The sequence below is a fragment of the Oncorhynchus kisutch genome, linkage group LG24, assembly GCF_002021735.2.
Source record: "Oncorhynchus kisutch isolate 150728-3 linkage group LG24, Okis_V2, whole genome shotgun sequence".
NCBI classification, from domain to species: domain Eukaryota; kingdom Metazoa; phylum Chordata; class Actinopteri; order Salmoniformes; family Salmonidae; genus Oncorhynchus; species Oncorhynchus kisutch.
The window spans coordinates 10,784,135-10,811,430 of record NC_034197.2 but is presented as its reverse complement, the minus strand read 5'-3'; the positions used below and the strand labels follow the sequence as shown (position 1 = coordinate 10,811,430).

Sequence of the window (27,296 nt, the reverse complement as noted above, 5' to 3'; positions counted from 1 at the left end):
TTTGATCATAACCAGCTCCCACAGGTTTGAATGCCATTGTTAATTGGTCATACTGACCCTAGTCATCATCCGATACACACAGATTTGGATGTTAACGTCAGTTGGCAGTCCCCTCTGAACTCCGTTTTCTCTCTTTCTCTCTCAATTTTTTTTTCTTCTAAGAAATATCAGTCTCAGCCTATTTATCTGTCTCTGTTCGGAACACCGTAACCACCCGCCTGACACCCTCCTTCAGATCCTAGGCAGGCCCCGTGCACGGTTAAAACCAGGTCCTCAGGAACAAAAAATAAATAAAATAAAAAATAAATCTATTTAATCCATTTAAATTTTAGGCTGTAACACAACAAAATGTGGAACAAGTCGAGGGGTTTGAATCCTTTCTGAAGGCACTGTATCAAACTCAACCATTGATATTTTCCAGTGATGAAGACTTGGATGTCTCCTAGTAGGGTGGGGTATGCAAAAATGGGTCAACTTTAAGCACTTCTATGTTTTGAAATTCAGGTCCAAAAAGTCCCTTTCTCACCACTTCTTCCATGGGCAAACATGTATGGAAGGAAGGTTTCGTTTAAATCATATGGATTTACCCAACAGCCAGTAGTTCTGTTGACGTGTAAATGAAAATATTTGTACCTTTTTGTGCATAGCCGCGGAAAGTAGGGGGGCTGAGGGTTCTGCAGCACCCATTGATATATCACAATGAAAAAAATTATGATAGAAAAAATATATAATAATCACAATTTGTGCACTAGGTCTTTATTACTCCCATATGAGCGGATAACAATGTACTTGAGAGCAGAGCGGGGAGAGAAATACCCCTCCTCAGCCCAAAACATCTTTAACGTGATTTCTCTGCCATGCCTTTGAACTGCTTGGTGACCCATATCTGATGTCTTCTTCAGGCTGTGGAGGTCCTGAAAGCAGAGAGAGTAGGACATGGATACAACACACTGAAGGATCAAGTGTTGTACAAACAGCTCCTGGAGCAGAACATGCATTTTGAGGTAAGAATGTGCACGTTACTTTTCACCTGTAATGAAAGTTACATTGAGCTTTGTAGACACAGTATATTACATGATGTTTCACTCACTTTATCTCATAAAACAAGCCATACACACTGTGTACAAAACATTAGAAACACCTTCCTTAATATTGAGTTGCACCCCCTTTTGCCTCAATTCGTCGGGGCGTGGACTCTACAAGGTGTTGAAAGTGTTCCGTAGGTATGCTGGCCCATGTTGACTCCCATGCTTCCCACAGTTGTCAAGATGTCCTTTGGGTGGTGGACCATTGTTGATACACACAGGAAACTGTTGAGAGTGACAAACCCAGCAGGGTTGCAGTTCTTGACACTCAAACCGGTGCGCCTGGGACTTACTACCACACCCTGTTCAAAGGCACTTAAATCTTTTGTCTTGCCCATGATACCTCTGAATGGCACACACACACACACACACACACACACACACAATTCATGTCTCAATTTTCTCATGGCTTAAACATCCTTCTTTAAACTGTCTCATCTACACTGATTGAAGTGGATTAACAAGTGACATCAATAAGGGATCATAGCTTTCACCTGGATTCACTTGCTCAGTCTGTCATGGAAAGAGCAGTCATGTTCCTAATTGTGTATATCCTACCATGGAGGCCTGTATGTCAAGCTAGTGCACAGGGACCTCTGGTGGTCACGGAGAGACATCACACATCTCATCCGCTAGCAGTACATCTGACTACGTCCCGATTCACCCACTCCTTATTTTGAAGTGTGCACTTCTACACTTTCTGGCATGGATTTAACAATGGTGGAAACTTACACCAATCATATGTTGTTGTTTTTTTTTACCAATGAGTGGGAGTGTGCAAGGGCACACTTCTGGAAAAGGTTGGCGACTATAGGTACATGAAGGAATGCTGTGTGATTTCAGGTGTGTCCCATATCCAGCAGACTGACTGGAGCCTGTCATCCAGACTTCACCGAGCATCCTGTCATCACGTAAACTGTCTTTGACTCCCTATATTATTTGAATGATACGTCTTTTGGATCAAGTTTTCACCAATTCATGAAGATCGCAGTTTGTACAGGCTCAGCTTGTTTCATTTTCGTTAAGGTTTACTTCATCGCCTCGGAATGACGTCTGTGTTTGTGTGTGTGTGGTGTGTGTGTGTGTAGATTCAGGAAGGATAAGGCCAACTACTCCCTGAACACAGATGACCCTTTGATTTTCAACTCCAACCTGCACTTAGACTACAGCACTGCCCAGAAGTACATGGGTTTCACTGAGGAGGAATTCAAGAGACTGGTACAAAGCTAATTTGAACTCTTATTGCAATTTGGCATTGTGGTTTAATACTGTGAAATACAATCTACCACTGTTGATGATACCATGTGTGTCAAATACTACAGTATACTCACCTTTGGATGGTTGAATGTTTCTCTCTCGCTCACCTTGTTTTCCAGAACATAAACTCCGCTAACTCCAGCTTCTTGCCTGAGAAGGAGAAGAAGGATCTTGTTAACGAGTTGTATGAAGCCTATGGGATGGTGGAGAACAGTCTTTTGAAATGAAGCGCTGATCAGATCCGCTTAAATGGCAACACAACAAACCAGGAACCAACCACTTTAAACTCTTACTTCCACTCTGGAATGTCTATGCTCCTATGTGTACATACATTGAACTAGCAATATGTTATTGTACTGCTGTACATAGCTTAAACGCTCTCATTGCAATGGAGAAAAAAAACGGTTAATTAGTATTCCATCTAACTGTGGATCCCACTGATAAAGCAGTTGTTTAGCCTACTGTGGAATTGGTGCAGAGATATAAAGATGGTCTTAAATGATTTATTTCAACCTGATGGTAAACAGTACAATCTGTTTGGTCTTTCTCAAAGTGAAACTAACAACTTACCTTGCCTCATCAAACAACAAGCACTTTATATGCCTCAGTCAATTCTCAGTACTTTTTGCATCCGGTATATATCATATATCATTAATTGAATGTAATAGATGTGTACTATCCATTTATGCTTAAAGGTAAGTACTTTTCATCTACTGGTGGTAAAGGAAAGCTATTGTGTACTATATATGAGTTGTGCCTAGGTCAAGTGAGATAGGCCAATAGACCGTTTGAATCACTATGCCCACAACTTACTTAAAAAAAAAAAATGTGGGGATGCATCGGGTTTACCAGCTCTATACCAAATATTTTCTAAACATTTAATGTTGTTGTAGTTCGCCACCTAGTGGTCAACTATAACTATCTACTAGCCATCTCATTGTAAGACCGCCTACTAAAGTGGTCTTACTGTTTTAAGAATAACTTGTGTAATATGTTTTTCTCAGATTTTTATAGCGTAACACATTTTATACATTTTTACTAATTTGAAAGTAAATCAATGTATTATACATCTCTTCTGTGGAGGACAATGACGTTAAAATACGAGCAATGTCTACAATTAAACACTTTTGCATCAAATGGTCTTTTCATTCTTGAAACGTATCAGAATAAAACTACAAGATGGACATCACCGCGCTATACACAATGTAGTTCAAATGTAAAACCACATTTCATGGCAACCTCCGTATTGAATCTCTTACTGGAAATGCACACATATGGAGAATCAGCAGGACCCAGGCACTTAGAGAGCTTCCTGATGAGTAACACTTCACTAAAACGTGCTTCGTCTCCTTTATCGAATAAAGACTTACTGTAAATGGAAGTTTAGGTGCTCCTTCCTATTGGCCGAAATAGAAACATTGGCTTCCTGTGACCATTCGAATGCACACAAAGCTGTTTATGGTCATAATTATAAGTGCAAATATTAAACTTCCACCAGTCATGTGTTTCTTTGAAGGGGCTAACGCCATTGTTTAAAATAAGAAGAACAGTGGAACCCCCTAAATATACACTAATCAAAAATATAAACGCAACATGTAAAGTGTTGTTCCCATGATCCATGAGCTGATATAAAAGAACCCAGAAATGTTCCATAATTAAAACATCTCTCTCATTCTGTGCACAAATGTGTTTACATCCCTCTTACTGAGCCTTTTTCCTTTGCCAAGATAATCCCTCCATCTGACAGGTGTGGCATATCAAGAAGCTGATTAAAGAGCGTGCTCATAACACTGGTGCACCTTGTGCTGGGGACAATAAAAGGCCACTCAAATTTTGTTTTCGCATTTTGAGGGAGCGTGCAATTGGAATGCTGACTGCAGGAATGTCCACCAGAGCGGTTGCAAGATCATTTAATTTCCATTTCCCTTCGATAAACTGCTCCGAACGTTGTTTTAGAGAACTTGGCAGTACGTCCAACCACCCTCACAACCTCAGACAAAGCGGATGGCGTTGTGTGGGCAAGTGGTTTGCTGATGTCAACTTTGTGAACAGAGTGCCCCATGGTGACGGTGGGGTTATGGTATGGGCAGGCAGGCATAAGCTACAGACAATGAACACCATGCATAGTACAGAGATACCATGAGATCCGGGGGCCCATTGTCGTACAATTCATCTACTGCCATCACCTCATGTTTCAGCATGATGATGTACTGCCCCATGTAGCAAGGATCTGTACACAATTCCTGGAAGCTGAAAATGTCCCAGTTTTTTCCATGGCCTGCATACCCCCCCCAGACATTTCACCCATGGGGCATGTTTGGGATGCTGTGGATCGACGTGTACGATAGCGTGTTCCAGCTCCCTCCAATAATCAAGCAACTTTGCACAGCCATTGAAGAGTGGGACAACATTCCACAAGCCACAACCTACAGCCTGATCAACTCTATGTGAATGAGATGTGTTGCGCTGCATGAGGAAAATGGTGGTCACACCAGATACTGACTGGTTTTCTGATCCAAGCCCCTACCATTTATTTTAAAGGTATCTCAAAAACAAATGCATTTCTGTATTCCCAGTCATGTGAAATCCATAGTTTAGGGCCTAATGACAACTTAAATTGGCTGATTCCCTTATATGAACTAACTCATTAAAGTCTTCAATTGTTGTTTATATTTTTGATCAGTATAATTAGCATAAAACAAAAGTCCCCATAAAAATCTGTCCATTTAAGAGAGATGTGGAGACCCCTTCAAATTAGTGGATTCAGCTATTTCAGCCACACCAGTTGCTGAAAGGTGTATAAAATCGAGCACACAGCCATGCAATCTCACTGCTCAAACATTGGCAATAGAATGGCCTTACTGAAGAGCTCAGTGACTTTCAACATGGCACCGTCATAGGATGCGACCTTTCCATCATGTCAGTTTGTCAAATTTCTGCCCTGCTAGAGCGGCCTCGGTCAGCTTTAAGTGCTGTTGTTGTGAAGTGGAAACATCTAGGAGCAACAACGGCTCAGCCTGAAGTGGTACCCCACACAAGCTCACAGATCGGAACCTCCGAGTGCTGAATTGCTTAGCGTGTAAAAAATCTTCTGTCCTCAGTTGCAACACTTACTACGGAGTTCCAAACTGCCGCTGCAAGCAATGTCAGCACAATAACTTTTCGTTGGGAGCTCCATGAAATGGGTTTCCATGGCCGAGCAGCCGCACCCAAGCCTAAGATCCTCATGCGCAATGCCAAACGTCGGCTGCAGTGGTGTAAAGCTTGCCGCCATTGGACTCTGTAGCAGTAGGAAACGCATTCTCTGGAGTGATGAATCACGCTTCACCATCTGTCCGACGGAGAAATCTGGGTTTGGCGGATGCCAGGAGAACGCTACCTGCTCCAATGCATAGTGCCAACTGTAAAGTTAGGTGTAGGAGGAATAATGGCCTGGGGCTTTTTCATGGTTCAGGCTCGGCCCCTTAGTTCCCGTGAAGGGACATTTTAATGCTACAGCATTCTGTGGTAAAAGTTTGGGGATGGCAATTTCCTGTTTCAGCATGACAATTTCCCCGTGCACAACGAGGTTCCAACAGAAATGCTTTGTCGAGATCGGTGTTGAAGAACTTGACTGGCCTGCACAGAGGCCTGACCTCAACCCCATCGAACACCTTTGGGATGAATTGGAAGGCTGACTGCGAGCCAGGCTTAATCACCCAACCTCACTAATACTCGTGACTGAGTGGAAGCAAGTCCTCGCAGCAATTTTCCAACATCTAGTGGAAAGCCTCCCCATAAAAGTGGAGACTGTTATAGCGGCAAAGGGGGGGGACCAAATCCATATTAATGCCCATGATTTTGGAATGAGATGTTCGAGGAGTAGGTGTCCACATACTTTTGGTCAAGTAATACATCAGTTTTTTTTTGTTGCATTGGATGTGTTTCAATCCACCGCATCCGCCAATGTCACACTTCCGCATCTGCAGTGAAAGGTGGCGGTGCTGCAAAACTATTATGACCCTTCTATGGAAAGATGAGACTCATGAACAAGATGGGGTTCTCCGTTTTGCTCTACGACCCCCACAAGCGTCTTGGGACTCGTCTGAATTCAGTACAGCTGATCTGCCAACTTCTGTCTGTAGCGTCAGAACTGTTTGGGCTACACACCAATATGACCCCTCTGTGAAAAGGTGAGACTCTCACGAACATGTCGGTTGTTTTGTTCTAGGATGCACACAAGACTTGTCTGAAGGTCCCTAAGTACCAGTTGAAAAAAATGAATGGAAGTATATATGGAGACTGTTTAGTGCCCAGAATAAGGGGTTAAATACAATGTAAAAAAATATATTTAAAAATATATATTTAATTTCTCTCAGATATAGGATAGGCACTTCAGTCCCCCCAAAAAAATCTAAAGGAAGTTTGTTCTGTTGTTCCTTGGAGTGAATCTGTAATTCAATGAGTTTGTATGGGCTAATAGCAGTAAAGACAAATTACATTTTTTTTGTTCAAACAATTCCATATAGCCTAGCACTTACTACACATTTTATTGCACAAAGAAATTCCAATTACAAAGATATCAGAGAACCATTTGAAATAAATATGACCTCCATTACAGTACATTGTAATTGCAACTTCATGTGTTCTTGTAAAAGAAAGTATAAACTAAGGAACATTTTTAACTGGGCCACAAACATACACATAACAAAAGGAGTAACAAATGATTATAGATTCTGTATAGCTCTTCTTCTTGATGGGAGTTCGGTCCAAAGTTCTGTGTTTTCTCATAGTGATATGAGAACATTTCCTTTACCACTGTATTCCAGCAGCAACTATAGGCCAGGATCAGATGTAGTCCTACTTGTCAACTGTCAAGTTCTGTCAACTCCATTTCCCACAATGCCAATTGATAAAGGAGAAGAAGTATCATGCAACTGGACCAGCAAAGCTCCATCAGAGCTACACAGTGAGAGATTATGTCATCGCTGTTGAGGAGTAGGATTCAGGCAGGCAGGACAACCAGTAGATCCCCTCTCTCTGTGTCTCCTGCTGTCCCTTCCTGTCTGTGTCCCTCTCTCCTCTCCTGTGAGGTGGTTTACGATGGGCCTTTGACTCCCTGGGCCTCTTGGCTGGTTGACCCTTCACCCTCAGGGGCTGGTGATGCACCAGTCTCTCCTTCTGAAATACAGAGGAAACATGGTCCACAAAGGATATTTTTCCACATAAACTGTTTCATACGGCGCAAGTGAACAGCAAATAAGGTATCGTTTTTTTTTTATTCATAATAAATGTGCAAAAAATTCAAAAAAACTGTTTTTGTCATTATGGGGTATTGCAATTTTAGAATAAGGCTGTAACGTAACAAAATGTGGAAAAGGGGAAGAGGTCTGAATACTTTCCGAATGCACTGTATAAGTCTAATATCTATGTCCATGTTTTACAGGTATGTCAATTGTAAAGTATTTTTGTCTAATGTATTTTTCATTATATGTTGGACCCCAGGAAGACTAGCTGTCGCCATTGGCGTCGGCTAACGGGGATCCTAATAAAATCATAAACCATAAAGACACCTCCTGGTTATATAGCATATACGCTCACCTGCAGCCTTCAGGTCCATCCCTTCCATGCCTTTGGTTAATTCACTGGTGCTGGCTGCTGCCCCCTGTCCCTGGATGTCAGGTACTGCGTTCCTGCGGCCTGTACGATCACAATTGATGAAGTCAGAGTACGACGTTGTTGTCTCCACATCCATCATCTGTCCATGACCAGAAACCTCATTACACCTGCAGAGAGAGGGATGGAGAAAGTGGGAATGAGAGAGAGAGAACACAGATGATGCAAAGGACATCAATGCACACTTGGGCTTTTCAAAGTCCTAATACCGTCACCAAACACGGTAGTAGCCTGGTTATGCATCCACCATAGCAGCTGGAACTGTGTAAAAACGGAAAATAAACAGTTTGGTTCTGGTTGACACACTAGTCTGAGGGGTATGACTCTGTCAATGTTGAGCCATACAGGTCTGTGCCATTCTGTAGCAACAGTGAAGGAGTTCATTATTGCCATTTTGTATTTCTGCACAGGGGCTAATGGAGCTGGTGTCAGTGTTAACTCACCAACCTAATTACAAAAACAAAAAAAACAGGAGTGCTGATCTGGGACTCAACCCTTCAAGCCCATCACTCACTTCGGCCGTCTAAAAACTACTCACACAAACAATGCAAGCTTGCAGGAAGTTCCTCTTTATAGGAAATAAGGAGCTTTTATTGAAGTAAAAACACAAGAAGTGATCAATATGAACCAAAGTGTCTGACTGTGCTTATAAAGCCATTCAAAAAGGGCGGAGGCTGGCCGGGGGAGAGAAAAAAAAGAAAATAATGAGTTCAAGTAAAGAGCGTATTGAGCCTAGCTCACATTAGCTATCGATTCCTCCCTGCTCGGTCTTTTTCTTCTTAGCCCATATTAAATTGGGTCATGGATCCTGCCAGGGACTACAACACTGTACAACTGGTGGTTCCTAGGAGAAAAGGAGGGTGGAGGAGAAAATAAGCTGCTCCAGAAAGAAAAGACAATCATCTACTTTTCAAAGTAAGGGCCTTTCCTCTGGAAAAGAGATGGGAGACTGAATCTATGAGCTGGTTAAACCAGACTGAACGCTGCACTCACCATTGTTTGAAACAACTGTGACATGTAGCAAAAAAAATGTGGTCGACAAGCAATGAATTTGTTGGCCCGGTGTGTCGGACAATTACAGGCAGCTGGACGAGTGGACCTATCCTACTCCCACACTTCCCTCCTCCTCCAACCACCATTAAGAATCAGCCATGGTTGGCCTATGGTCAAGAGCCTCGTAGTGGCACTCAAACCAGCATTACAAAGAGTTGATAAGAGAACTGAATGTCAATCTCGAGCATAACAAAGTTCTACATAGTTTGATAGTCAAGGTCAGGTCGCCACAAATAAGCAACTTTGCCTGCCAAAAAACAACAACAACGTGTCAAACGATTCAACAAAACATTGAACCCTGAAGAATTCCCGGAGAAAAACTAAGTTGTCAGGAACAGCCTTCTCTCATTCCATTTTAGCAGTGACACAGTAACCCTGGGTCGGGTGGTTGTCAAACACTCCACTCACATTCCTTTAGTATCACTCAGAGGAACTCATTCAGAACGGCTTCCTCTCTACAGATATTATAAATATTATAATTACCCAGTGTCCGTCGGTATGGGGCAAGGGCAGCTGTGTCTCTGCTGCTTGAAAAAAGAGGAATGAGCTGCAGGGGAGAGAGAGAGAGAGAGAGAGAGACGAATAGAATTAGATTACTAGAACAGACATTTGCATTCAAGTCAACACTCTGTGATGGGTGGACCGGTGACCTTATTAGTCAAATTGTCATGGTCTGAAAGGTTTTATCTGTCCTCCCCTCCAGGAGAGGACAGCACCCCAGGAAATGTCACTGAGTGTAGGGCTTCCCTGGGCTGATCCAGAGCACTCATCATCTACCCATCAGCTAGTACCATGACCATGCTTCTCACAAAAAACATCAAAAAATTAAACTAAATACCTCCTCTAATCTATTTTCTCTGCAGACAGAAATTGTATTTAAAATGTACCTTAGATCAACATTAGAAAACTTGCTAATGCAGCACTTTCTCGGTGAAAGATGTTCCGTTGTTGTCTGCCTCGCAACAGTGTTTGGGACCTTATCTAATTGCCATTTTTGTGGTCTCATGAGGACTTACCCACACATGCTGCTTTTCAGCCTCACACACACACGATCATTAACAAGCTGGTTTCCATGGAGGGATGTTCTGCCCTTTAGCACGTTTACTCTGCTCTGTTCCAACGCTGCTGTGGAGGCTTAAGAAGGCTGCAGCATCTCATTGAAACTACTGTGTGTGTGTGTGTGTGTGTGTGTGTGTGTGTGTGTATAATCTACATAGAGTATACATAGACGTGTTATTATAATGCATGGTACTGTCTGCTTGAGGCAAGCAGTTTGTTACTGTAACCAAGTTCTACCTCAGTTCGCCACTTCACTTTTACTGTAGTCTATGGCTTAAAAGTTTGTTTTCCCAGTGCCACAGTTTAAAAGTCAATGGTAACTCAATACATTAGCCTAAAGGGCTCTCTTTATGTCCTGAAAGGGTAGAGCAGGGGAGGAGAGGAAACTGTACCCAGCTGCAGCTTTTAACATTACCAGAGGTCAAATGTGTGCTTTCAGCCCAGACAAAACACCTCAACTCTCTACGGGAAACGACTACTGTAGAGTGCAGTACCAGTCAGTGTGATCTGTTAGTTTAGCTCAGTGCTCGCTCTACTGCAAGACACTAATGTGTGTTTGCAATGTTCTGTGAATCTCTGAGGAAGCTATGATTCTCGGAACAAGAGGCGGAGCTTTCATTGGCTCCATTTACAATACATCACTAGTTGAATTTGTGAGAGAGGGGGAGAGAGCAACCTGGAATCAGGGGTAGATGTAACATAGTAAACGTAAAGCCGAGAGACTAATTGGTATACGTTACATTTTGCATGGCATATATTAATTTGTGGATGTTCATTTCGTATGGTATTTGTTACGAATTGCAATTTGTACAATATGTTACAAAACTTGCTAAACGTATAATATGTTACGAATTCCGATTTGTTGTGGCTAAAGCTGTTAGCTAGGTGGCGAACATTAGCTGGGTTAGGGGTTAAGATTAGGAGTTAGGTAAAAGGGTTAAGGTTACGGGAAGAGTTAGCTAACACGCTAAGTAGTTGCGACGTAACTAAAAAAGTAAGATGAAGTTGTTGCAAAGTTGCTAATTAGACAAAATGCTAAAGTTGTTTGTGACGAGATTTGAACACGCAATGTTTGGGTTGCTAGATGTTGGCGTTATACCGCCAACCAACCGTACTTTCGTTTTGGCCTTAAGTAACCTTAGTTGAATCCCCGAGCTGACAAGGCCAAAATCTGTCATTCTGCACCCGAGCAAGGCAGTTAACCCACTGTTCCCCGGGCGCCGTGGATGTCGATCAAGGCAGCCCCCTGCACCTCTCCGATTCAAAGGGATTCGGTTAAACGCAAGACACATTTCAGTTGAAGGCATTCAGTTGTACAACTGACTAGGTACTCCCCTTTTCCCTTACCAAACGTAACATACAGTCTGAGTGGCCTGGGTTTACGTTTACTATGCTACGTCTTTGAAACCAGGCTGGAGCGAGAGAAGGCTCTTGATTGAATAAAAGGCTTTGTTTACAGTATATGAACATCACCGACAAGACAACATGATGTAATAGGACCACCACCACACACATGCACCAATAATCATCAACAAATTAAATGACATTGTATTGGTCACATACACATATTTAGCAGATGTTTTTGTAGCCTGTGAGATCAGCCAGGGAACCGAATGGATATGAGTCAGCAGAATGACCATAGTGCTTTCACTGGCCATTAGGGAGAGATGCTGGTCCAATCACACCGGAGCCTTTTAAGCCTGATCACTGTAATAAACTCTACATTACCTGCAATAACCTGCACAAAGAAAGCCGCCTTGCTGTCTTCTAAACCCCATTAGGGCAGTCTCCTGCCCAATTTGAAGTCTGGCAACTATTTCACTGCATTTATTGAGTAGAGGGGAGAAGGCCTAGGCTACACATGACTTAATCCAACTCTCTCATAGCAACAAGCTAATCTTCTGTGACTATTCTTAGCTCCTGCCTGGTTGCTTTGGGGATCTGTTCATTATATTTAAGCTAGAGTAATGGAGAAAAACAAATTAAGGTTATTATAGGCTAAACATGTTAGCTAGACTATAACAATGATCAAAACAAGAGCCCTTCACTTTTAAATAGCAGAACAAAGGGTATGCTTTGCTGATATTGGGATGAGAAACCATAGGAAACCTGAGTAGGACACTCAACTTCCCTAATATTCCTGTTAAAACAGGAATGCCAAGTCCAGCCAAACACCAAAAAGCCTTTATAATCAACCCATATGCCACATTCATTCAGAATTTTCAGACAGAAAAAGATAGTAAAGTTCTACAATTTACCAAAAATAATCTGATTTATTTAAACAATTTTTTGAATTTGACCCCTTATTCTCCCCAATTTCATGGTATCCAATTGTTTTTAGTAGCTACTATCTTGCCTCCTCGCTACAACTCCCGTACAGGCTCGGGAGAGACAAAGGTTGAAAGTCATGAGTCCTCCGATACACAACCCAAACAAGCCACACTGCTTCTTAACACAGCGCGCATCCAACCCGGAAGCCAGCCGCACCAATGTGTCGGAGGAAACACTGTGTACCTGGCAACCTTGGTTAGCGCGCACTGCGCCCGGCCCGCCACAGGAGTCGCTGGTGCGTGATGAGACAAGGATATCCCTACCGGCCATGCCCTCCATAACCCCCACGGACCTCCCGGTCACGGCCGGTTACGACAGAGCCTGGGCGTGAACCCAGAGTCTCTGGTGGCACAGCTGGCGCTGCAGTACAGCGCCCTTAACCACTGCACCACAAACTCCAGTTTTAGAACTCCAAACTCAGTGTGTGTAAAGCCGACAGCAGTCCATCGAGGCTCTCTCCTTCCCCTCCTCGGAGCCAGGGCTTCACCGAGACACTGGGAGTCTGGGTGCTGGCTGTTCTCATTCCGTCAGCAGCTACTGCCTGCCTGTGTTGACTACCAGCACATTCCACAACACGGAGTTGTAGTATTTCCTCCAGCAACAGGGTTATCATTGTTGTTCTACACAGCGCTTCCGTTTCTTAAATAAATCAAATCAATAAAACAGTGTCTATTGAAAACTGGTGGCGAGTATGTGCTCTGTATATCCTTCCTCTTTTTATGAGGCCGCCGGACTTTGGTGTGAGTACTTAATTTCCCCTGGTAGTAGTGAGAAGTATAAAAGTTAAATCAGAAAGATAGCCTGGTGTGAGTTGAGGGAGAACTTGCAGCAGTTTGCGTTTGTGAAGTAACAAATTCCCTGACTGACACAGGGAGGCTTAGGCTCCAACATCTTTGCCAAGTTTAATTTAGAAGAGTAACTAAGGGCTTTTTCAGAACCTCACAACTGCAGTTGCCCTCATTGCTCCCTGTGGCGCACTATGTAAATCCCTATGTAAATCTAGCCAAATCGTTCCCATAGCTACAGACCTAGCCTATCATTAAGGGATAACACACTACTTAATGCAATCTGTTTTCTCCCTCTTTTGATGCTGAAGAAACCATGTTGATTGGAAATATCCAATTAGCATTTCTTGAACGATCATTTGGATCATTGTGTGTTGGCAATAAGTGGTGGGGTGAGCTGAGCATTGCTCTGAGGGAGTAACAGTGACAAGGAGACCCAGGGGATGTGGAGTCCTAGTGGGCAGCCTGGTTCGTGTTCAGTAGCGCATGCTGTAGCAAAACATTTTGCAACAGTAAACAAAATCTTTGATCTTATTGGACAAGTTCCGCTGGTAATTTACTGTTTCAAAGGGACTGTTTGAAACAACACAACCATTATGCTTTAGGTACTTCAGCTGGAGGATGACATCACTGGGGCTTCACCCGTCGTCCCTCACATGACTCACCACATCTCAGGAAGTCCTTCATAACTTCCACATATTCTCAAGGCGCCTAATCAACTAACACAGCTTCCCAGAAAAACTTGCTGCTCCCAGGCCCACTGAATAAAAATCAATATAATCTACTGTAACACACCAATGGCAGGCCTGACATCCACTCGCGTTATGGAATTTTGACTACCTGGAAACTCATACATTAATTAACATCTAAACAGCCTTTTGAATCTTTTAAAATCCTAGTAGGCCAAAGATCCTGAGGATGTCAAACTAACACAAAGTGTAATATTAATCTTGCTTCATAGGTTCTTCAAGGCATTTCAGAATCCTCCTTGATGCCCAAAACCAGAAGGCAAAGATAAGGTCATGAACAAGAATAAAATAGTCTCACAATACAGGTAGAATACATTCTTTACAGTAGGCCATTCTGTTCTCTATGTTGGCCTAGTTCAGTGTGTTACAGACTACCGAAAGCTAGGTCAATATCAGTGCCTGTGGACCACAGGCTTAATGCATTATAACAATGTAGGGCCCGTGGAGATACATAATGGTTGGTCTTCTCACAATGCAACCACACCACATGACCACAATGGAATAAAGTGACTTCCATCTTGAGGGCAAAGCAGCACAAAAGCAGAAAGTGTATAGTACCTCTGGTGAATGAATGTCGTCCTTGAGTGGAAATAGAGGAGAAAGGAGCTGTACAATTAAATAAGCTTTTCTATTCTCTTCTCCAGAATACATTAGAGGGATACGTGTGTAGATTACCCTATAACCCTGCTCCACTCTGTCAGCCAGACACGTCAGATCAGAGAACAATAGTAATGGCGTATTTTTGTAGGCACTAACCGAGGCTAACTCCACCCTGGCTCAGTGTCCAAAGCCTATGGGGAAATGAATGGGTGTTTTGGTTAAATGACTAAAATAAAGCCTGTGGTAAACACAGGCTGAGGAGATCTTATAAGTTGTGTTCTATAAAATAATCTTTATCGGCTAACGTCAGCCAAACAATTAAAACGCTAACGATGTGCTAACATTTAAACAATAAAACTATAATTCTGGTTGCATGCCTTTCACGTCTAGCTAACAGGCGTCGCTTGCCTTATCAGACGGACCCAATGTCTCCTCTGGACAACATTGTTCAGGAAGCGATAAAAACGAGCACCTTCCCCCTGAAGAGATATGGTTGCAGCCTGGAGTAAATCAACATACTATCGTTGCGTTTTCGTTCAAGCTGGTAAGCAGAAAGCTAACTAAACTAACTAGCTTTTTGTCAGACTAGTGTAGCGTAGACTAGTTTGCGTGGTCCGCGTTGTTACGTGAAAAATTACGCGACTAATGTTTTTGTTCCATATCTCTGGCCGTTAGCGACTAATTAGTAAATAGCTTGAGCACATAAAGGCTTCATAATTCATAAAAAGTTCATGTTAACTGACTGATATCTCATAGAACAAAACATACAAGATCTAAGCCTGATCTAAGCCTGATCTAAGACTCAGACCTTATTTTCGGCGTATATCCCAAAACACTATTCTTTTCCCCATTAATTTCCCCCACAGGAATAGCCAACGAACCAGAGGTAGAAAATACTAACTTACTTCAGTTTTTTTAGGACTACAAGCTGGCGAGCTCTATTAAGTGTACTGTAGCAACATGGCCTGCCAGACCTATAGGGCAAGGGGCTTCCCCAGTCCGAGTGTGCGTGTGGAGGACAGCCACAAATCACAGCTGAGGCTGAGTCAGAAGCAGGTGTTAACAGCTTTAGAAGAAGACTGCTGATGTTAACAGTCCAAAGAACTCACTCATCTCTGGACGTCATAGAAAAGCCGCATACATATTGGAACTGGTCTCCCTCCCCATGCTGCTAAATCACCATCGATTTACCATCGTAAATCAAAATGTTTAATGGGGATTAAAACATTTTTAATGTACTTTTGAGACAGACTGGGAGGATAAGCAAAGGCACAATCACTTACACTCTCCTCTTTTCTGTTGCAGAATGAGTTTATAGGAAAAAGCTAACGAGTTAGGACACCCATATGGTGAGGCACAGGGGTGCTTCTGAAATGGCAATCTATTCCACATACGGCTCTGGTCGTGTAGTAGTGCACTATATGGGAAATAGGGTGCCATTTTGGATGCGGTCAGAAACTCACTGGAGAAGATAATGTTTCTGATATGAAATAGAAAAAAAGCTCTGAAGTTCTCCTGAAGAAATGTTCCTAAAAACAACAGTGACTAAAACAACCGTGACAAAGTACAATTTGTGCTGCTTTTCTTTAGAGTAAATGTCATCGTGCTATCTTTCTAAGCCAGCTAAACAAACACAGATCTGTTTCCACCAAATGAAATATGATATGGCCTACCTAACAATGCTGAACATGTGCAAGAGTAAAGTTGAGAATGACATTTTTTTTTTTTTACGAACATTTACCAATAATCCCATTTGTTACTTTAAGCTGAATGCACATGTATAGGTGTTTTCCAAATCATGTACAAATCATCTAAGTAACATTGAGTTACACAATCAACAGATATTTTAGGATGATTTGGACAAAAACAATGTCAAACTATATTAATAGTGACATGTGCAATGTCTTTTCTGTCAGAAAACAGACATTTCCCTTCAGGGGGACAGTTTCCCCCAAGTTACCTTACTGATAGGACAGAAAGAAAAGAGAGTGCTGCTCTCTGATCAGCTTTCTCTATTCAAAACTTACCCTAACATTATAATTATTTCACAATACTAATGACGGATCAGCTCCTAGAGAGATATTGCCACCTTCGGCTGCAAATATTGAGGTGGTTTATTCTAATGCTTACTCAATAAAAATGCACAAAAATCACCGATTTGGCACATCATTGCGCACGTTAGGCTACACACATCATGAAAAATATAGAGACAAATTACACAGTAGCCTACAAGTAGCAAAATAGTGATTGAACATGAAATATATTTCAATATGATTGAAAAAGGCCAATACCGTTTATTTTAATGCAGTCATATCGGATTTCATTTGAAGCTTCTCTTTAAATGCCGCTTGTTTGTATAAATTGCAAAGACATTGGCTACTGAGTGTTTGTAGTCAACTTCGTTCTAAAGTTATCAGAGGTCACAGAGAGAAGGCTAAATGTGATTCTATGTTTAGCAGAGATCTTCTGTGTATGAAGTGGCATCTAATGACGCACAGCTGTTCTATGAGTGGCCTGAGGCAGGCGTAAGATTACGAGTATTTTCAAGTGAAACGATAAGGGGAAATTTTAAAAAATTGTCAACTTCATATTCATAATTACCAGCACTACCTGAATATCAACATACTGTATGTGAAAATGGCACATCTATGTTTTGTAGTGCAATTAGTATGCAATTAACAGGCGATACCTACTCATAATTGATTAAAATTACAGGATGCAGACCGATGTCATTGGAAACACTTTTTTACTACAAAACATAGGAACGCTCCATTTTCACATATGTTGATGTCGGGGTGATGCTGGAGATGAAGTTGAAACACTTTGACATTTCCCTTTAATACCGATGATTTTGGGAAACAGCTCTGAGATTTAATGATGCTCCTATGAAAGGTTCTAACGGTCAACTTACATGCTGACCACACCACTCGCGTTGCAAAATAAAATGCACACATACATATTATTTAATCATTGCACCCACACTGCTCACGAGCGTCTGCATGGCCAGGCACTAAAATAGAATTTGCTTCTATTTGTGACGCACAATGCGATAAAAGTCCGGCGTCTCCCATCTCCTCATTGGTTGTTAGTAGCACATACACACGTGGGTAATTGAAAGATGAACTGAGGTTCCCGAGTGGCGCAGCGGTCTAAGGCACTGCATCTTAGTGCTAGAGACTTCACTACAGACACCCTGGTTTGAATCCAGGCTGTATCATAACCGGCCGTGATTGGGAGTCCAATAGGGCGGCGCACAATTGGCCCCGCGTCATTCGGGTTTGGCCGGTGTAGGCCGTCATTGTAAATAAGAAATTCTTCTTAACTGACTTGCCTAGTTAAATAAAAGGTTAAAAAAAAAACACCTGGAGGTCCACACTCCAGTCGGTTGTGGTAACGCACCGAAAGTTGGTGGCCAACCGCCATATAAAGTCCAAAATATGAAGAAGCCTAAAGGAAGGAGAGACAACTGGAAGCCGTTTTATCTGTGGATTAATTGTCGGAGTAGAGGACCTTGTGCATTTTAGGTAAAATAACAACCCCATGTTAATATCCCAGGACAAATGAGCTAGCGATAGCAAGCTAGCTAGCTAAATTGCCATATATTCTTAATGCTTTTCGACCCGTCCCCAAATTAATATAATTGGTTCAGAGTTTGTTTTGATATTTCAACCCGTATGTCCTGATTGCGTCCGGTGTGGGTGGACAAAATCTAAATGCGCACGCGGTCTGGTCAGCATGTTAGCCGTAAGATGTTTTTTTGGGGGAAACCGAACACAGGCGACATTGCAAAGACGAGACAAGCAGATAACTCTGAGAAGGAGTCAAGAGAGTGGGAATATTTAGACGTCTCTTTAGCTCTGTTCACTATCACGGTGGTAGAAAGGGATCATGGTGACAGACTAAGTATATTTCTGCTCCCATATTTAACATACAACTCTGCTAGAGTTGTTTATGGCCTGGCTTCTCCAAACCACCCCGTCAGACTTAAAAGTAAAAAGAGGATGGGACTGAACAGGACCACCATGCTTTACTTCTTAGAATAAACAAGGGGAGGGAAGAGAGGAGAGGAAAGAATGCATGTTTATTATTGTGGTTGTGGCCAAATAAGGCAATCTGTTATTGGATCATACTGGAAAACACCCTGTTATGCATGTATGTGTATAGCGACTGAACTGGTATCTACACAAAACAACTAGTAGGGTGCAGCTTTTTTTCTACACCTGTTACAGTAAAGGTCCTCCCCAACCAAACTGAACACATCTCAATCACTTACCAGGGCTAAAACATATCCACAGCTGCACCAGGTCTCGCAGCCTTGTCCTCTCCAACAAATCTAACAGGATGTGGATGTCCAGTGATTCGATTTGCTTTGTAAAGAATGAGGAGGGTGGAAGTGAAGGCACAACATTCCCCGTAAGCAGCAAGCCTTGAACCAGCAAACTTGGGTCACCATTATAGTTTGTTAAAAGTAATCAAACCAGCTCTTCACTATAATAACTACTAATGTAGTACATGAAGATTATTGAGAAATGTAATCTTAGTTGCTAGTTATTTACTCAGGTTACCCAGTCATGTTAATGAGTTTTTAAAAAGTCAATCATTAGCATTATTCTAAGAGGGCCTCAATCATACCCGCTTAGCACTAACTAACCAACCCTTTACATGTTCTTAATGACTAAGCCTACGTAGTTATTTTGCTAAACCAATTAGCATCTAGACTTCCTGAAAAAGTTTGAAAACACAAAGTGATGTGTAATATGAAAATCATGACTCAACTTAACTAAAGTAATGCCACGATTACGTTAGAGACTTAAGAAGCAGCAAACAAGCACATTCTGACAAATCTTAAGTCTGGTCTACAGACGAGGTGTGTGTACGCGTATCTATGATGTCTTTGTGCAGTAAAATACATTCATCTTCCTGCCAGTCATTTGGTCATGAGAAAGTGAAGGAGCTAAAAACAGACACCCATCCAAATGTCCTCCAGCCTGGTCTAACTACAGAGCATATGCTCTACAAGTCCATCAAATTTTCAGAGAGGGCTCACTAGTCATTTTGAAGGTAAAATAAATTATGAGCACCACCAACACAGTGAATGGGAAAATGGATTCAAAGAGAACTCTGCTGGTGATTTGCTGAATGTACACTACTAAAAGGAGGGCTGCGATTGGTTAATGACATACACTACCGGTCAAAAGTTTTAGAACACCTACTCATTCAAGGGTTTTTCTTTATTTGTACTATTTCCTACATTGTAGAATAATAGTGAAGACATCAAAACTATGAGATAACATATGGAATCATGTAGAAACCAAAAGAAAGTGTTAAAACAAAATATATTTGAGATTCTTCAAATAGCCACCCTTTGCCTTGATTGACTGCTTTCCACACTCTTGGTATTCTCTCAACCAGCTTCATGAGGTAGTCTTTCTGGAATGCATTTCAATTAACAGGTCGGCCTTGTTAAAAGTTAATTTGTGGAATTTATTTCCTTCTTAATGCGTTTGAGCCAATCGGTTGTGTTCTGACTAGAGGTTGACCGATTATGATTTTTCAACGCCAATACCGATTATTGGAGGACCAAAAAAAGCTGATACCGATTAAATTGGCCGATTTGTATTTATTTTTTATTTGTAATAATGACAATTACAACAATACTGAATGACCACTTATTTTAACTTAATATAACACATCAATAAAATAAGTTTAGCCTCAAATAAATAATGAAACATGTTCAATTTTGTTTAAATAATGCATAAACAAAGTGTTGGAGAAGAAAGAAAAAGTGCAATATGTACCATGTCAGAAAGCTAACGTTTAAGTTCCTTGCTCAGAACATGAGAACATATGAAAGCTGGTGGTTCCTTTTAACATGAGTCGTCAATATTCCCAGGTAAAAAGTTTTAGGTTGTAGTTATTATAAGACTATTTCTCTCTATACCATTTGTATTTCATTAACCTTTGACTATTGGATGTTCTTATAGGCACTTTAGTATTGCCAGTGTAACAGTATAGCTTCCATCCCTCTCCTCGCTCCTACCTGGGCTCGAACCAGGAACACATCGACAACAGCCACCCTCGAAGCAGCGTTACCCATGCAGAGCATGGGGAACAACCACTCCAAGTCTCAGAGCAAGTGACGTTTGAAACGCTATTAGCGCGCACCCCGCTAACTAGCTAGCCATTTTACATCGGTTACACCAGCCTCATCTCAGGAGTTGATAGGCTTGAAGTCAAACAGCGCAATGCTTGAAGCACAGCAAAGACCTGCTGGCAAAACACACAAAAGTGCTGTTTGAATGAATGCTTACGAGCCTGCTGCGGCCTACCACCGCTGTCAGACTGCTCTATCAAATCATAGACTTAATTATAACATAATAACACACAGAAATACGAGCCTTAGGTCATTAATATGGTCAAATCCGGAAACTATCATCTCGAAAACAAGACGTTTATTCTTTCAGTGAAATATTATATTAATTATATTAATATATTATATTAATATATTTTATCTAACGGGTGGCATCCATAAGTCTAAATATTCCTGTTACATTGCACAAACTTCAATGTTATGTCATAATTCCGTAATATTCTGGCAAATTAGGCAGCCCAAACTGTTGCATATACCCTGACTCTGCATGAAATGAACGCAAGAGAAGTGACACAATTTCACCTTGTTAATTATTGCCTGCTAAACTGGATTTCTTTTAGCTAAATATGCAGGTTTAAAAATATATACTTGTGTATTGATTTTAAGAAAGGCATTGATGTTTATGGTTAGGTACACATTGGAGCAACGACAGTCCTTTTTCACGAATACGCACCGCATCGATTATATGCAACACAGGACAAGCTAGATAAACTAGTAATACCATCAACCATGTGTAGTTAACTAGTGATTATTATTTTTTATTTTTTTTATTTCACCTTTATTTAACCAGGTAGGCTAGTTGAGAACAAGTTCTCATTTGCAACTGTGACCTGGCCAAGATAAAGCATAGCAGTGTGAGCATACAACAAAGAGTTACACATGGAGTAAACAATTAACAAGTCAATAACACAGTAGAAAACAAAGGGGGGGTCTATATACAATGTGTGCAAAAGGCATGAATTATGATTGATTGATTGATTGTTTTTTTATAAGATAAGTTTAATGCTGGCTAGCAACTTACCTTGGCTTACTGCATTCGCGTAACAGGCAGGCTCCTCATGGAGTGCAACGAGAGGCAGGTGGTTATAAGCGTTGGACTAGTTAACTAAGGTTGCAAGATTGAATCCCCGAGCTGACAAGGTAAAAATCTGTCGTTCTGCCCCTGAACAAGGCAGTTAACCCACCGTTCCTAGGCCGTCATTGAAAATAAGAATGTGTTCTTAACTGACTTGCCTAGTTAAATAAAGGTGTAAAAAAAAATATATATATATATATATATATACATACAGATTTCCAATTTGTTATGAAAGCTTGAAGTCGACCTCTAGTTGTGACAAGGTAGGGGGGTATACAGAAGATAGCCCTATATGGTAAAAGACCAAGTACATATTATGGCAAGAACAGATCAAATAAGCAAAGAGAAACAAGAGTCCATCATTACTTTAAGACATGAAGGTCAGTCAATATGGAACATTTTAAGGACTTCGAAAGCTTCTTCAAGTGCAGTCGCAAAAACCATCAATCGCTCTCATGAGGATCGCCACAGGAATGGAGGATCCAGAGTTACCTCTGCAGCAAACGATAAGTTAATTAGAGAGTTACCAGCCTCAGAAATTGCAGCCCAAAGAAATGCTTCAGAGTTCAAGTAACAGACATCTCAACATCAACTGTTCAGAGGAGACTATGTGAGTCAGGCGTTCATGGTAGAATTGCTGCAAAGAAACCACTACTAAAGGACACCAATAAGAAGAAGAGACTTGCTTGGGCCAAGAAACAAGAACAATGGATGTTAGACCGGTTGAAATTTGTCCTTTTTTCTGGAGTCCAAATGGAAGATTTTTGGTGCCAGCCATGTCTTTGTGTGGGTGCTTTGCTGGTGACACTGTCTGTGATTTCTTTTGAATTCAAGGCACACCACAGCATTCTGCAGCAATACGCCATCCCAACTGGATTGGGCTTAGTGGGACTATCATTTGTTTTTCAACAGGACAATGACCCAACACACCTCCAGGCTATGTAAGGGCTATTTGTCCAAGAAGGAGAGTGATGGAGTACAGCATCAAATGACCTGGCCTCCACAATCCCCCGACCAACCAAATTGAGATAGTTTGGGATGAGTCGGACCGCAAAGTGGAAAGGAAAAGCAGCCAAGAAGTGCTCAGCATATGTGGGAACTCCTAGACTGTTGGAAAAGCATTCCAGGTGAAGCTGGTTGAGAGAATGCCAAGTGTGCAAAGCTGTCATCAAGGCAAAGGGTGGCTATTTGAAGAATCTCAAATATATTTAGATTTGTTTAACACTTTTTTGGTTACGACATGATTTCATATGTGTTGTTTCATAGTTTTGATGTCTTGACTATTATTCTACAATGTAGAAAATAGTACAAATTAAGGAAAACCCTTGAATGAGTAGGTGTTCTAAAACCTTTTGACCGGTGGTGTATGACATATTTTATACATAGAATATCTTTAATAGTACCTGAGAGCCCACTATGGAAATGTAACACGTCTAAAGATTATTTTGTAAAAAAGGTACTTTTCCAGATAGTAATATGAATGTTTAATGTTGAAAAAATGTTATTTAAGAATCTGGACATACTCCATATTTGAGAGCACACGATAAGGAATATAATGACACCAAGATGTTGTCTATATCATGTACAGTTCACAGATCATAGGGTCTTGCATGTATAGCTCGAAAAGGGTCTAAAATGGCCACTTTCATCATGATTTTATCAAACACTGTGACACAAATGTAAAAAGTACATAACACATCCTTCCTCCCAATTAGGTTTCTCTGTGAGAATTGCCAGAACAACCAGAGACACCAAAAATAAGCCTATCCTGGCGTGAGATCGCCCACGTAACCAGATTTACACCAGAGACTAAAATAATGTACTTCCTGAGGGAAGAAAGTGATGGCCACCACACCCAAAACGATAAACAACCATACACAACACACACACAGTACTTTACACTCGCCCAGAGTAGGCCTACTCTACAGTGGATTCAATCTGAATTTTTCCTGGCTAATAATGTTATTGTTACCTTGGCAGCTATCAACATACACACAGATATGACATCCATTAGCTGAAGTGGGAGTTGTAAAAGAAAGAGAGTGGTTCTGCTGGTGCTACTGCAGATACACAGTACAGGCTTAAGGTACATTAGCATTATTGTTGATCCATGAAGCCTTAACTTCATCTGAAAGATAGAAAATGACTCATGCTTTTCACCCCTGGTCTTAAAGGTGTGTGCAGGCTTTTGTCCAAGTTCATATCATCTGATTCAGCTAATGGTCTTGTTTATCAAGTGATTGTGCTGCTGGCCTTGGAACAAAAACCCTGCAAATACACATGGCATCCCTACAGGACCAAGAGGGAACATTGACCAAAGCAAGAGGGCTATATTTTTCTACCAGAAAGAAACATGCAGAGGGTGTATCCACTAGAAACCAAACGAGAAGTGAACTTGTCCACTAAGAAATTATTGTTTTTGGTTACAGTTTGCACTAATTAATACACCCCAGGTCTACTGGGGCCCCCCTTCATCTACTACTGGGTCAATAGGCAACATCTCCATTTACACCAACACACCCAAATGATAATCATGTGTTCATACAGATAACCAGATACAGCAGTACCTGTTCACAAGAAATCCCCCTGTCAAGGCAAATTGTAAACTGCATATGCAAATGTGATGATCATGATCTTAACAGAGGGTATTTGTTGAGAATGGTTATTTTAAAGAGGACTATGTGAAAACACCAATAGCAATCCTCTTTAAAGTGAACTCTGGGGTAAACAAAAATAATAATAAAATAATAAAAACTCAGTTCTCTTTGCATTGATGCTGCCCTTGCCTTTGAAAGAGGACTCAACTCTTTTCCCAGTTTACTTCATCATTTTGTGGTCTGAGTCCCCTTTGAAAGGAACCAATATTTTTTTCCAACATTCACTCAATGCAGGACAGGCCATTCCGTCAGAAATCAGAACGTGTTATTGGACAACTAGATATACCTACTTACATTTTGGAAGCTAATAGATGGCGCTTATTATTTGACCCTGCTGGCCATGTATGAAAGTTTGAACATCTCGAAGAACAATCTGGCCGTAATGCCCATGTACTAAATCTCCACCCGGCACAGCCAGAAGAGGACTGGCCACCCCTCAGAGCCTGGTTCCTCTAGGTTTCTTCCTAGGTTCCTTTACCTTAACCATTTCAACTGTCAACTTCAATGGGGTCCCAGGAATTCCAGATAGCAATTACCTTTATTTTGTACGCTATTTTGTGACTCTCACCAATAATGTGGTCGTCTTCTCACACTATTCAAACCCCACAATCGCATAAACAGTTTATGAAGCTCGCTTAACATATAGAACACAGTGCAAACTAATCATCTGAATGTATTAATGTATCAAAACGACACATATATTTCGGAATTTCTGTGCATCCTTGACAGTCGCCAACCAAAATCCCAAAACAGTACACGTTTTTTTCGAAGTGCCTTTGGAATGTTCACACTGCACACAAAACATGACTCGAACTGCACTGACTTCAAACAAATTGGCTGATAGGGGCCAAGTGTGAAAACGCCCATTCTTTTGAAACTGTCATTGTACAGGATCAGTTTATCGGTGCTGAAAGCTGAACTTATTTATGTGTTTACCTGATTATGGTGCGCAATACGCAAAACTGAATCGAATGTTGAAATATTGGACGAGTACATAAATCGCCCAGAATACTGAGAGAATAATAGGCATTGATAGGCTATTTCACCAGACGACAGTACTTTCGGGTCAGATAATATAGCCGCTATAGATAGGAACTCCAATGAGCAAAGAAACAAATAAAACGTCCCTCAAATCCCCAAATGCCGGCCACTTTGACGAACACACGGCCTGCATCAACATAAGAATTGTAGGCTAATTGCTCTTAGTCTAAAAGCACATCGGTCGAGGTCGTGCAGCTACAATCATTTTCACAACAATGTGTTATACTGTAACCAAAATACACATTACTAACCTTGATTCGCAAGCCTTTCTTATCTACTTGTTACAATCGGATCAAACACCAATTAAGTTTCCGGGATCATCTGCAACACGTAGTGTAAATCTTATAAGGACGTTGGTCTGGATTAGTGATAAAAAAGTATCCGAAAGCGGGATGTTTCTCTGGGAACCTCAGGGAAACAATGAGGGAAGGGTACTTCTCAAACAGCTGTTTCCAAAATGGAGTTAGCCACCCCACAGCCAATCAAACACCGTCTTGTGTTTCAGGCGTATTATTGTATTGTGTTCTGTTCTGGGCCCGGTTTCCCGATATCGGTGGAATTTATGCTTTTAGTGATCTTTCCTACAACGACCGAAAGATGTAGGCAGAGAAAATGGTCGTTGTTGGACCATGTGTCAATACTGACAGGATCGAAATAAATGGAGTGCTGCTCTCAGATTAAAATATTTCCTTAACATATAAAACGTTTGAAATTGATTTTACACACGAATCTTTAGGGGGCATTTTGCCCCATAGACAAGGGCGTTTTGCCCTTATAGTGGCGCAAATAACAATGTAAATTGTCCACTTTTTTCCCTTCAAAATGTTGTTGCCTAAGGATAGCCAGTATGCACATATCTAAATCTTACCAAAAGTAGCTTTTTTTTAATAGCCCCCTTTTTTCAATTTTCGCCTAAATGACATACCCAAATCTAACTGCCTGTAGCTCAGGCCCTGAAGCAAGGATATGCGTATTCTTGGTACCATTTGAAAGGAAACACTTTGAAGTTTGTGGAAATGTGAATGTAGGAGAATATAACACAATAGATCTGGTAGAAGAAAATACAAAGAAAAAAACAACCAGTGTCTTTTTACCACCATCTTTGAAATGCAAGAGAAAGGTCACAGTAATAGTGGTTGTAATTGTCCACAAGTGTCCACAAGATGGCATCTTAGTGTCCACAAGATGGCAGCAGTGCATGTGCAACGTTTCAGATGGATAACTTGAAGTGTGACTGAACCTCAAGACTTTTAGTGTGAAGTCCCCAGGTACATTTGGACAAATCGTGAAGGAGACATTCACATTAATATTACATTTTTCTGCAAGGATATCATCAAATGCTTACCCAATACAAATGCACTAAATTACCAATTTGGCACATCATTGCGTGCGTTAGGCTACACATGATGGTACGACCATATTCTTGGTCGTACCATCAGTACGACCAAGAATATGTTTTTCGCGACCAGGATCCTGTGTTCTGCCTTACAAACAGGACAACGGAGTGCATTCCATGCAGCGACCCAAAAAAACGACTCCGAAAGAGAGTGAAACGAGGCGGTCTTCTGGTCAGACTCCGGAGACGGGCACACCGTGCACCACTCCCTAGCATTCTTCTTGCCAATGTCCAGTCTCTTGACAACAAGGTTGATGAAATCCGAGCAAGGGTAGCATTCCAGAGGGACATCAGAGACTGTAACGTTCTCTGCTTCACGGAAACATGGCTCACCGGAGAGACGCTATCCGAAGCGGTGCAGCCAACGGGTTTCTCCACGCATCGCGCCGACAGAAACAAACA

At 41.4% G+C, this 27,296-nt stretch overlaps 2 protein-coding genes across 3 annotated transcripts in view; one reads left to right on the top strand and one right to left on the bottom strand.

The window, feature by feature from the left end:
• The window catches only part of LOC109869233 (adenosine deaminase), a 32,239-nt gene extending 28,760 nt beyond the window's left edge, over window positions 1-3,479 (top strand). The window contains exons 8-11 of the mRNA XM_020459224.2: window positions 903-1,004; window positions 1,929-1,996; window positions 2,174-2,303; window positions 2,462-3,479. Coding sequence (XP_020314813.1) covers window positions 903-1,004; window positions 1,929-1,996; window positions 2,174-2,303; window positions 2,462-2,569 — 408 coding nt within the window. The 3' untranslated portion in view covers window positions 2,570-3,479. The remainder of the gene's footprint in view (window positions 1-902; window positions 1,005-1,928; window positions 1,997-2,173; window positions 2,304-2,461) is intronic.
• Window positions 3,480-6,847: 3,368 nt separating this feature from the next.
• Window positions 6,848-26,029, bottom strand: pkig (protein kinase (cAMP-dependent, catalytic) inhibitor gamma). Of its 2 annotated transcripts, XM_020459807.2 has the most exons (4): window positions 25,750-26,029; window positions 9,534-9,597; window positions 7,923-8,107; window positions 6,848-7,502 (listed from the first exon to the last, which is right to left on the bottom strand). In XM_020459807.2, the coding sequence occupies exons 3-4, from the start codon at window positions 8,077-8,079 to the stop codon at window positions 7,420-7,422; spliced, it is 240 nt and encodes a 79-aa protein (XP_020315396.1). In that variant the 5' UTR covers window positions 8,080-8,107; window positions 9,534-9,597; window positions 25,750-26,029; the 3' UTR covers window positions 6,848-7,419. The 2 variants fall into 2 exon arrangements, with proteins under 2 accessions (XP_020315396.1, XP_020315395.1); XM_020459806.2 differs by lacking the exons at window positions 9,534-9,597; window positions 25,750-26,029 and adding an exon at window positions 8,739-8,848.
• Window positions 26,030-27,296: the final 1,267 nt, after the last annotated feature.